General features: G+C 41.1%; 1 protein-coding gene across 1 annotated transcript; it reads right to left on the bottom strand.

Annotated features, from left to right (window-relative positions):
- Nucleotides 1–2215: 2215 nt before the first annotated feature.
- On the bottom strand, nt 2216–5353 carry rpl14 (ribosomal protein L14). The gene is made up of 6 exons (XM_053446543.1): nt 5297–5353; nt 4690–4791; nt 4500–4594; nt 3869–3968; nt 2889–2942; nt 2216–2312 (listed from the first exon to the last, which is right to left on the bottom strand). Exons 1-6 carry the CDS (start codon nt 5297–5299, stop codon nt 2253–2255), a joined length of 414 nt encoding a protein of 137 aa, XP_053302518.1. The 5' UTR covers nt 5300–5353; the 3' UTR covers nt 2216–2252.
- Between the last annotated feature and the right edge of the window lie 7711 nt (nt 5354–13064).

The raw sequence follows: 13064 nt of genomic DNA, 5'->3' as shown, positions 1-13064 counted from the left end.
AACAAATACAACTTAAAATATCTTTATGACTTAATACCTATAGTACTTGCAAGTGTAAACTTATTTCACAAACATTGTGAAAAATATTGAGGATGATAAGTGATTTAGTGCATGTATCATCATCAACAATATCCTAGACCTCTTGTTACCCTAATATTTACTAACATAATTTATCCTTGGCTGTTATTTCACCCCAACAAATTGAACCTCAGCAAAAATGATCATAATCAAAGTTGTTACCCAAGTTTAGGTTTCAGTTATTTTCTTCATCTTTCTTCTTCTGTGACCAATAAAATGGCTCTTCAAATAAAATAACATGCCTTTTTAAGTTAAGAATTCCTATTATGCTACTATGGAAAAATACATAAGTCTTCATAAACTTTCACAGAGTGACCTGAAAAATATTTTACAGTGAGAAAAGATTGGAATACTTAAAAGTTTTCCCCAAGAATAAATTAAATTAAATTAAAAAGCCTTGTAATAACCCATCTGTTACCTATACCGTTAATCCTTTGAGGGTATTGCGGGGAAGCTGGAGTGTACTACTATTACTACTACTACTTCTACAAGTAATAATATTATTTGTAGTAGTAGTAGTACACTCCAGCTATTATTAATAATACTTTTTATTATGGCATATAATTGTAGTTTATATGGCACCTTTAAAAGCGAATAAAAGTAAAGTAAAAACAAATACAAATAATGTGAACATTGAAAAAGATGATAATAAACTTCAACAAATTTTACCAGATCGTAAGAGGAAAATGAAAAATCAAGAGATGCAAAAATTGGTTTGTACCTTAATGTAAAATGGGAACGCTTAATAGGCTCAAATAAACTTTTATTGTGAAGGAATATTCACCTGTTTTCCGGTATAGCTAGTAGCCAATGACAGCTGTGTCATCACTGCACCTCGCTACCATTCATCTCTGACGTCAGAGCTACGCTGAGAGAACAGCGTGTTTTTCAGGCCCAGTGATAATAACAACACTTGCCATGGTTCCTCTGCAGCCCAGCTGATGCCAGGCCCATGCTCTCAGACACTAAACTACAGAGAGGGGGGGATTTTACATTCATGTTTGTAATGCATGAATCAGGCTGCAGAGGAACAATGGCTCATTATCACCATTATCAGCACTGACACCATAGACAGGCTGTCAGTCCGACCACAGGCATCCTCCACCACTCAGCCATCCTCAGCCTCCAATTCTCAGACTGCCAGGGAGGAATCCACTGGCTGTGTGTGTGTGTTTGCATCATTTTCCAATAAGTCCCTGCCCTCTCGGCACCAGGTTGACAACGTTCAAATGTGATGTTATGTAATATTTACCAGGTTTCTCTCTAAGGAGGAACCTGTTTAGCTGCTGAAGGACTCAGCCTCCATACTGGTCAGGGCAGCAGGGACTCATGTCTCCAGTTTAAGTCTTTGATGGCAGGCAGCCCTGTGTGGTGGTGAGTTTTAGTGCCACCTGCTCTGTTAGGTGATTTATTCATTTCCCCTCCATCACCACAACCTGGCAGCAAACAGCCTTCACATGTTATTTACTCTGTGGCTCTAATATACCTCCAGACATGTCAGAGGCTGCTCTATGGTCCTTTTCAGCTGAAAGACAAAGGGTTTTAGCTCCACTATAAGCTGAGACTGCCATCTAGTGGTTGTATAACGGAAGAGGGAAAAACGTTTTTTTTTTAAACAAAATCAAATAACCAGCTCTTGCTCTTACTCAAAACGCTAGCAGGCTACTGTAGTGAAAACAAATTTATGTATGTTAAGTCAATTCTGACTCTTGATTAAATGTAAAAATTGGTTAAATAGCTTTATTTGTATCCTTATTGTAGGAACTAATTCTTAGTTTGATGTTATTTTGGCATCTATATTTGAAGTCACTAAGCACCAGAGCAGGTAGGATTTAGAAGTAAAATGTAGGTTTTTAAAAATGTTTCTTTTTTAACAGTCAATCTTTTATATAAAATTAATGTGACATGTTAATAGCACAGTAGATATATCTACACTATTTAAAGGTTCAATATGATTTAAATATAGTTGTGATCATATATTTTGCTGAACATATTCAGAACTAAAGAAACTTGGGTTCAGCTCACAAAACCTTGTTCCAACATTTATGTTGGAACAGAAGATTTATTCACAGGTGGAAAACATGTAATTGAGCTACTACATGTTTTACCAAATAGAGAACAGAGGAGGAGACAGATGGAAAATTGAACAGAAACATTTATTTAGTGAATACTGTTCACTTCTTTGCTGCCACCTTCTGGAGCTTCTTCACCTCATGCTTGATGATCTTGTTCCTCTGCAGAAAACAAGAACAACTCTCAGTAACTGCTGCAGGATTAATTCACACACACACATGGATGGTCACATGTCACTGGTTGTGAAGGGAAATTAAAATCACTTCATTGTATGCCACACAGTGGCACCAAGCTGTTACAAATGCTGGCCAAGTGGCATAATTACAGTAAAACTAAGTGAGCCATCGTTTATTTTACTTTTTGGTCTGCACTCTGACAAGGCTCTGATCACATTCAACACAGCTTTAAAAGTACAAATAGCCTTTCACACAGGACAAGTTCAATAATAGTGAGGGTTTACTTTAGAGAGCTGTCCCCAATAAATCAACCATGTTCACACATTTAATAAAGTGGATAGGAACTACAATAAGTCTATGCTGCATTTTTATATTCAACTTTAAGGGTGTAACTATTGAGAAAAGTGTTGTTTTAAACCAATTAATTCGTCCAAGTGGGATATTTAGATGTTTGCATTAGCTTCAGAGGATAAAGCTCCTCTTTCGTACTAAACCACCAGAGCTAAGGTTTGGTTACTTGGCTGATTTGCTTGACAGGTGATGTGTTTCTGTAGCACTTACCATCCTCTTGGCCTTCATCACCTTGTAGCGGTCAAAGTCAGACATCTTGGCCCTCTGCAAAGAAAACCAGGGAAATAAAGTCAGTGATATACGTTTAAGCTCTAGATACATTTCATTACAAAACATGATAACCAGGATGTATGATGATTATTAACGACAGTCAAAAGTGTTGACCACTGATAAGTTGTCAATGAACAATATGTGTTAACTAGTCTAGTAGAGTTTTACTGTAATAACTGTTACAACTTATATTCATCACAAAAAAAGGCCAGAAGCCACCAGGTCTAATCCAGCCATGCCCAGGAATAGATAATGATTGATCAATCTCAAATGTATTTACGATAAAGTAGCCAACAAAAACCCTTTGGGAAACAGAGCAATATTTCCATCAGAGCGAGGAATTAGTGATTCAAAGAGAGGAAAAATAACAGCACTTAAAAAAATCCAAACAGTGCTGCCACTCACACTAAATGACGCTGGCGACACATTAAGTATTGGGCTCACAGATAGCTTGCTGTTTAAAAGGTGATACGTTTCCATCTAGCAAATAAAACAGCTGCAGCAGATTTTGAGGTGTGTTCACTTGATCCAGTGAGAAACATCACCCAGATGACTGGCTCAGGTGAGATGAGGACCAACAGCTTCACCTAGCCATTCCAAACTTAACCATGACTACTCTGACTTAGACAATTATATAGTAACATTTCCAGAAGACAGAGCTCAAATTCAAAGTGTGTTTTTACGACCTGCCCCACAAAACAAATACAACCTCCCATGTTTATCTACAATCTGAAAAGTGAACAGTTTATCTACAGTCACAAAAACAGAATAAGCCCATATATGGCGTTTTTTGTGTTTAATCCTGAAGCCAGATTAAAGAAATCTCCAATATCAGCTGCATGATGTCTTGATTACTCCTCTATGAGAGCTAATCATTTCCGCAGCAGAACAACGACCTGATGATGAAACATGGCCTTTACCTTCTGTCTGGCCTCGATCTTCTTGGCCCAGTTGCTCTGTTCCCACTTCTCGTTGACTCCGGCCTTTTCCCAGGCTCTCCTCACAAACTTCTGACGGGCACTGCAAAACATAACATACAGTGAGATCTCGTAGTAAAAGCATGCGACAACATTTCACCATGTGTTGACACTGTAGAACAATATTGATGTTTCTCTTAAGTAAATTTCAAGCTGGGTCTAGGTAAGGTCATGTGATCACTGGCATACTAGTTATTAAACAAGATGTATTATATCCAAGTTGGTCACATTGGACGCATTTGTACACATACAAAGTCAAAATCGTCAATTTACTTCAGATAACACTGCTGAAGCTTTGCCTCCAGATGTTGCTCTTATGTACGGTGGAATTTCAATAGTTATTTAAACTTTATACATATTTACAGGATTTACACTCCTGTGCGTGTAGCTTGGTAGACCTGAGGACACATTCTTCAGAGATTGTCTTAGTTTTTTCCCCTCTCATCCTATCATCTATTATAAAACAACTACATGTTAAAGGATAGGACAGACATTTGAAAAAAGGATCCAGTACATGCATCTTAGGTGTGTTCATTATGTGCAGGGTTTTGGTTGTGGTCACTGTCCCCCTCACCTGTGAGGAACTTTGATGACGTAGTCTGTGAGCTGCATGCACTTGAAGGGCATGGATTGCCTCTTCACTCCTGTGCAGGGACCATCAACCAGAGCCTGGAAAACACGGGCCACAGAAAACACACAATCATAATCACGTCCTAAAAGAACAAACTGACAATGATCAACTAAATGTGCTTCAGGGGGCTCACCCTATTTTGATCGATGACATCGACGATGGCCACCAGCTTGCCAGCATGGGGTCCGAAAGAGAGGTAGGCGACGCGGCCGATCTCGACGAAGCGCTTGAACACCTGGGAAAAGACACCGGACACGAGAAATGATCAGAAACTGCGGCTGGTGGACACAGTCCTGCATGTCTGTCGGGATGGAGGCTGGGGAGCTAGCGGTCGGTAGCACTGCACGGAACTAGCTAGCATCAACTAGCATATGTCTCTGCTAACAACTACACGAAACAGGGCTACATAGAACAACAAATATAAGATACACTTAAATGCTACACAGTCGTACACGCATGATTCGAGTCGGTGTTGTGGAGACAAACCGAGACAGACGGGTTTGTTTCACCGAGCTGGTCACGGCCCTCTCAGCCCGACGGACCACGTTGCAGTGCGGGCAAGAGCCGACATCTTAACAAACGCTCATTTAAAGGCTAAACCGTGTTTTACCAAATCAAACACTCGACAAATGTGTGAATGGGTGTGTTAACAACACACGCGACTCTTATGGCTCCAGTCAAACCACATATAGGAGAAGAATTTCATCTTGTAAATGCCAAAACCCTCATGGCGAACTCACCATGATGGCAGTCCGGGATCAGAAAGGACGTTAGCACTTCCGCCTGCCGCACATACAGTTTCCGCTGATCCTGCGCGCATGCGCAGTCTGATAGGTTTGAGCATCAGAGTAAACCAGTGTTAAAATAGTCTAATATTATAAAGCTGTTTACAAAGTTTAATAAGAAGCGACAGTTATGTGTTATTATTATTATTATCATTATCATGATAATAGAATAATACATCCTGTGAATGTAAATTACATTACATCCCATTTAGTATTTTAGCACTCTCAATCCATTTTGCTCTACTCCGTTTTGCAGTACTCTATCCTATCCACTGTTTGCCTTATGTATGCTTACTATGTTGTACTGTGTACTATGTTTTGAGTACATAATATGTTCCATACTTATTCGTCTGTCTATTATATATGTGTACACTGGGGATCAGAGAGAAACAGCATTTCAATCCTGTCTATGTCCTCTACATATGGCAGAATTGACAATAAAGTTGACAATGAGTGACATCAACACAAACTTGTTTCTAAACCATAGTGTTTTAAAAACAGAAGGCAGGGGAGTGTGTGTATGCTTAATTAAACATCAAATACAGCTATTGTATAATAACTAGGATTAAGTAATGTTTTAAGGATATGATAGTTAATATTTATTTATCTGCACTTTTGCACCAGAGCCCTTTCCATAAAGGTACATATTGTAAATGTTATTGTATTTGAAGTTTATTACATATCTAGGCAATACATTAAGTTTGGTATATTTTAAAACACGGATCCCAGATATTATTAAATTCAAGGAGCTGTAACCATCACAATGTTTGGCATTTTTACCTCAAAGACTATTATATTAGCAATTTTTTGGCACATTGACTGTGTGACGGATTCACCACTAGAGGGCAGCACAACCATGTTACGTTCAAACCTGCCATGGCTCCTCATCAAAGTTGCTATTATCAAGCACTTTCAAACTTAATATTTCATCCATAATCTATTATCTGGATTCTAAAGGGTCGCAGGGGGCTGAAGCCATTCCCAGCTGAGATGGGGTGAAAGATGGGGACAAGTTGGACAGGTTGTCGGTAGGTCAATGGACCAATGTAGAGACAAACAAATACATTTCAGACAATTTCTGATTTGATTGGGCTTTGCAAATAGTGTATATGGCAAGTAGTTAAACACTATCCTGGCTCTTTTGTTGTGGTCCCTCTGTTTGACTTGATTGGAGTTCTTCCACCACCTACACCTCCTGAGAGGCCACACGGCTTCTCTCACTCCAAACAAAGACAGGAAACCCGCTGTGGTCCACAGAATAGGTTACATCTCTTTAAGAAAGTCAAGAATGAGCGTTAGACCAGAAGAGCAATGAGTTCACATTCATCTGAAATTTGGGATACACTTCGGGAAATACACTTATTGAAAAACTGTGCAAACAAAATAACTTAGAAATCAGTTTATACAGATGTGTTTGGCTCACAGGTCAGGGGGAACTCAGTCATGAAAGAACCTTATTAATATTGCTGTTTAATGTCTAATATCCATTACTTCATTAAAGCTAATACAAACAAATCCTTCATTGCGTAGGCCACTCTGTACTTGTGTTGTGATTTTTGCGTTGCCACGGAGGTCGTTAGTTAATCAGAAGTCTTGAGAACCAAACCGAATGGCCTTCTTCAGGAAGGCTGAGTGAAGGAAAATGTGATTTATTTTCAGCTGCTACGTCACAGATGCTTTGTCTGGCTTTTCCTGTGGCCCTCTCCCCAATAACATGTTTGTTTTCAGGTCTATATTTGTGTAACCAACTGCTACCGGTGGGGGAAATCCTGTCTGACCTCCCTGATGAAAACACTGGCACCTTGTGACGTCCAGGAGACGGAATGTTAAGTTTTCTTTAAACTGAATGTAATTCATGCCTCTAATCTTTGTTGGAACAGGCGATCCTCCATAAATGACAGAAATATAAGGAAGCCTGGAAGCAGAGGTCATGGCAGGACTTGCAAACATCCTTTTCTATGAGATCACACACACATGCATAGTATGCACATTAATGATGACTGCTGCATCACACTCGCGTGCCCACACATACAAACACACACAGATGGTTGCAGTTAGGCTGTAATATTTTTGCTGAAGTTGCCTTTGGTGTTTCATGTCTGGAAAATCTGAGTCATGCTCATTTGACAAATCATCTCTGATCTAATGTAGGCTTTGTTTAATCACCCTATAATGCATTAGTCCATGTTTGTAAGTGAAACAGATGCTCAGATAAATAACACACAACGTCATCATGGAACACACTCACACAGGGGGCATACACAGTAGGATTAATTAGCCAGTGCCCACTAATTCTATAACAATATTAACAATTTGGGCATTTCCTTAAGTTAGGTCATTCTGAGATTTTCACGTTTGTGGAGGGAATTTAGACCAGAGGAGATGGGAGACCTTGAAACTGTATGAAAACACAGGGGCCCTTTTTGTAGGAGTGTTGACTGCATGTGTGCCCCATCCAAAACATTCAACACAAGACTTCCTGAGGTTCCCACCAGTTCCAGGTCTGGATAACAGGAGCAGACCGCCTAGTGCAGTGATTTTCAACCAGTGTGCCGTGAGAGATCGTCAGGTGTGCCGTGGGAAATTATCTAATATCTAGTGTTGCACCGAAGATGTTTTCCGAAATCTGCACATCGGTAATAAACTTGACTTTCACTGATATCATTGGTATTTGTGGTTAAACCGCTGGGCACGTGCCGCGGCTGGGGGAGCAGTCGCCCCGTCGCCCTCCTCTCCACGCCTCCAGAGACCCGACGTGCGGCACGTCTCGACGTTTTTTGGCGGGGGGAGGTCCTCTTCTGCGGTGCCTCACGGCTTCGGTGGTGCGGGGGCTTTCTTTCTCTTGGACCGCGGGGTGGTGTCCCCCGCCGGTGCGGAAGGCGGGCCGTTGGAGGGGACCGGGTACGGCGGTCGGCGGCGGCGACTCTGGACGTGTGTCGGGCCCTTCTCGCGGATCACCTCAGCTACGGCGCCCGCTGGGGGAACCCTCCGTTCGCGCGGGGGGCCCCTTCCGGCGGTGCGCCTCGGCTGGCGCCTAGCATCTGACTCTGGTGCGGACCAGGGGAATCCGACTGTTTAATTAAAACAAAGCATCGCGAAGGCCCACGGTGGGTGTTGACGCGATGTGATTTCTGCCCAGTGCTCTGAATGTCAAAGTGAAGAAATTCAATGAAGCGCGGGTGAACGGCGGGAGTAACTATTGGCACTCAAAACAGGTCAATCTGTTTTAGACAGGGTTAAAATGTCCTGTTTTAAATGATCCTTGTGGTATTTTGACCAAAATATGTTAGAGACATTTCATTAAGACCCCAAGGAACCATATCAACTGTGATAAAATGGGTATAATATGTCTCCGTTAAATAAAGTTTAGTTAAATCAAAGATTGTTTCATAAATCTGATTCAATACCTCATTAAAAGGTAAGAGTAATAAAGGGCTGAAATAATTTAAAATAGTGCTTTTTAATACATTTAGAAACTATATTTCTAATTATATGTATTATATGTACTGTGTTAGGCCATAGAGTGTCATTTTGTGTCATTTTGGTTGGTGGTGTGCCCCAGGATTTTGTAAATGTAAAAAATGTGCTGCGGCTCAAAAAAGGTTGAAAATCACTGGCCTAGTGTCATCATTCCACACAGTTCGTGGGCTGGATGATGGTGCAGGTCAAATCTGAGTATATCAAACAGTGGGACTAAGCTATGCTAACTAGCTATTGGTGGTATAGCTTCATAATTGCCTGCAGACATGACCGTTGTATCGATCTTGTCACCTAATTTCTGGAAAGAGAGCATTTGAATAGGCCTGAGTTTATTTCACAAAATGTGGAACAATCTCTTAGTTTGTGCTCATCATTGTGTAGAGTGACATATGAATGAATTAAACAGTGGCTAAATACCCTGACCAATCCATGACCATGATTTCTGAGACGTTCTTGTAATTAAATAATATAAATAAACCCTAAAAAAAAAACATCTTGAATTTCTATTTTTCTGTCCCTTCAGATAAGCTATGCAGACTACTGATAGTGGGTTGGTGGATTGTGTTTCTATTGTGTACGTGGCTCTAATGCTAAGCTCTTCTGACCCCTCAATCAACACTATGTTTGTTTGGGTGTAAACAAACCAGAGGAGGAGCTCAGAACTGTGTTTTGAGAAAAATAGTAGCAAAATAAGCTATTTGTTGTTGGGACATGTTGAAACAGGCCAAAGCTTGGTACACACATAACAATAGCTTTTGTGAATGAGTATTTTGTATCTGTGTGTGTGTGTGTGTGTGTGTGTGTGTGTGTGTGTGTAGTACTGTTGCGTTTGTCTGCAACCACTGATCCAGACTGCAAAGGCAGTCCCATGCAGACCAGGCAGCAGCACAGCAGGTGTTGTGCCACCGGGTCACCACTTCCCATCATGCTGTTCAGTGTGGCTAGTTCTGAATAAGTGACTCAGCAAGCCCTTGATGGACATTTTTATGTCACTGGTCTTTCACAAAGGAAGGAAAGTAACACAATGCTCCCTGTGGGGTGTGTGTGTGTGTGTGTGTGTGTGTGTGTGCAATGCCAGGCCTTCCCATCCAGCTGCTGCTTTTACAATCCCTAATGAAGACTGAGTGTGTGCGTTGTGTATTTGACTGATTGCGTATGTTTCCCTGTCCTGATGCCACCACATGCCATTCTCACCCTTATTCACTCTGGCAACACAAAGACGCGCATGAAGTTTGATTTCCTGAGAAAAATAATTTTTCCTTTTTAATGCGTCACGGTTGGTCAGCCTTCCCTTTAGGGCCGACTCCATTCTTGTCACAGGGATAAACAGAAATAAAAAGAACAATGTGGGTGTGGCTGTACGGCGGGTTTTGGGTGGGAGGATTTTTTCGTCCTCTCTGGAACAGAAACCTGACGTGAAATATTTTATAAAGTGTTTCTGCCTTAAAACACGGCAAGCCAAAGAGAGAGCAGTGCAGGTTTTATATAACAGGCCATATACAGAGAAAATTGGCCCCGGTCTTAGTGAAGCTGTCATCTGCTGGAGTAGTAAAACAATGGGAGTGAAGGGTGAGAGATAACAGAGCACTGCCCCTGCTGTGATAATAACACCGTGTGATGGCTATATTTAGGGACTCACTTTGCCAGAGTTGCCTCGGTGCGGGCGTGTGTGTGTCACAGCGACGCAGCGCTACAACAGCTCATAATTTAACCTCGCCATGTATAATCACTTTCAAATGCACTTCTGACTGCAGCCCCCCTTTTCCCTTGCAACAGAAAGATATGCAGTCAAATTAAAAACAAAGGTGTGTTGTTTTACTTTACAGAAGTCATTAATTTGTATGTCCTTTTTATATCCACCCTCATATAATATATTATATGATCTGAACTATGAGTTGTCCTCATAGCATTTCATGTGAAATAGAGGGGGGCTGCACTGTTGCTGTCTTCCCTATCAGGCACATGCACACACACACACACACACTTGAAATTTGACCTTTTCATAAACGGACATTGCGGCCTTTCTCCTGCATTCTCGGGCCGAAGCACACAACTCATTAAACTCACACCAGAGCGCGCTACCAAAGACCTGCAGTAAAAACAGCTCAGGCCTGGACGGCAGAATAACAAGTTTTCACTGGATTTGTTTCACTCGGGGTTTGAGGCCAGCTGATGCATTTACAGGAGCTGTAATAAGGCTTCCCTCCTTTGCCATCTTATGAGCTCCACACTCGGGCATACATTTTGTTTGAACAAAGTGTTATTTCCTGCTTTATGGTGAATGTTTATGTATATGCAAGTGTTCTTCTGTCAGCTCATAATTCATATTCATTATTTTGGGTATAAAAAACAAGACAGAAGGCTGAAGAGTAACATAAGAGGCTTTTTTTCAAAACATAAGTCCTCTGCCGCTTTCACGTTGTAACTAAATGTTATGTACCATCTATTTTTGGATATTCATGGTTCGATCTCCTTTTGCAATCTCCATTTATTCCGACAGATCATAACAAAATCCTCCAGTTAGTGTTGTGTATAAATGAGGTCCATACACAGTAATAGGTCAGCATAACCTTGAGGAAGGGATAACTTACAAATGTAATAACAGACCGGCTAAAATTTGGAAATTTGGATGACAAAAATGTCACACATCACTCCCATGGAGAGGTCCCCTAGAGGTGAAAACAGGGGAATTACCCGTATTGACTACGGGGATGTAGTAATAATAACAACAAATAGAAAAAGCTATATTGGACTCTGCTGAACATATTACTGCTGCATTATTGTCATTGATACACTGGCTGCATTTAGTCTATAAGGGGCAGTCAGACTGGGTTAAGCTACCGTTCATCGGTGTTGAGAAACAAGTAGGACAGGAAATAGCATTTCATGGGTTGTAAGCATAAACTGCTGCAGCTAATTTGTCTGATAATTTCTATTTACAATTTACTGAGGTTGATTACTGACAGGAGGCGGGTGGAGAATAAAATCAACATTATAATTATCATTATGTTTTTTTTATAAAACACCTGTATGTGGATGTGAATGGATTTTAAGTAGCATTTAAATCTATTTAACCCTTTGTTAGCATGTACATGTTAGTTTTATGTCACCTGTAGTATTTGATTGTTGTTTATAATAGCCAAATGTTGTATTCCCCCCAGTCAGTGCAATATAAATGGTATACAAAAATGGACGAGTTGAAATGTCATGATTGACAGCTGAGACTGACTCATGATTGGTTGAGGAACCTTGCTATGTTAGCTCCATCCCCTGGCTCTAAATGGGCAAGATGGGAGTGTTTGTTTCTGTGATATTTTGGTTTCATTTCTGCATAGTGGGAGGAAGTGGAGACAAGTCCTCAATCTATACAGTTTATTTGGTTTCAATCTGCAGTAATGATTTTTATGGCTACTCATTAACCCTTAATGTTTTTAAGTATTTATGTTATTCTAACATTTGAGTAACAGGGCTTTATGTTTGAATAAATACAGCTTCTGAGGGCATGTGCAGGTGAGGATATGTGCAGGCCATATGCCCTGCACATATCCTCACGGCTTCACTCTTTTCCTGTCAGCATAACATGTTTTCTCTCCACTGAGTGGGCCAGAGTGTTCCCTGACCTGTTTCTATTGGCCGAAAGCCAGGGTTTTGGAAGACATCACGACGAGATAAGCCAATCAGATTGGCCAGGGTAACATCAGGGTTATCAGTGCTACTGTTTACCTAACCCAGTTCTCTGAACACATCCCACACGTGTGGACGTCTGTGCACGTTAGCAGCTGGAGCTCACCTTCTGAGGAGTCTACGAGCAGTTCATTGTTATTGCAGGTATTAGCTACTAGACACCGACTTTACACACACACACACACACACACATACTGTGTCTTTCTTATGCACGCTGCTCCCCTCCTCCCTTTCCTTTTGTCTTCAGATTCTGGACAGATGTGTCAGAATCTGGGCACAAGCCAGTTCCAAAGATACTAGAAGTTCAGACACAGCCCTGCAGAACAGACTCTCACACACAAACACACACAGAGCCACACACGCGCACACACACACACACACACACACACACACACACACTGACACACACACACACACACACACACACACAGGGAGAGACATAACCCCCCCCCTTTCCTGTTGAATTTTGTTCCCACTGTTCTGAGAAAACTGAGGCTTGACTTTTATTAGGGAATGTTCTGGTCTCTGGTCTTTGTCAGCAGGGTTTGATACTGGTCAT

Source organism: Pleuronectes platessa, chromosome 18, assembly GCF_947347685.1.
Source record: "Pleuronectes platessa chromosome 18, fPlePla1.1, whole genome shotgun sequence".
NCBI lineage: Eukaryota > Metazoa > Chordata > Actinopteri > Pleuronectiformes > Pleuronectidae > Pleuronectes > Pleuronectes platessa.
The sequence above is the reverse complement of the archived record's forward strand: the minus strand, read 5'-3'. Positions and strand labels throughout refer to the sequence as shown.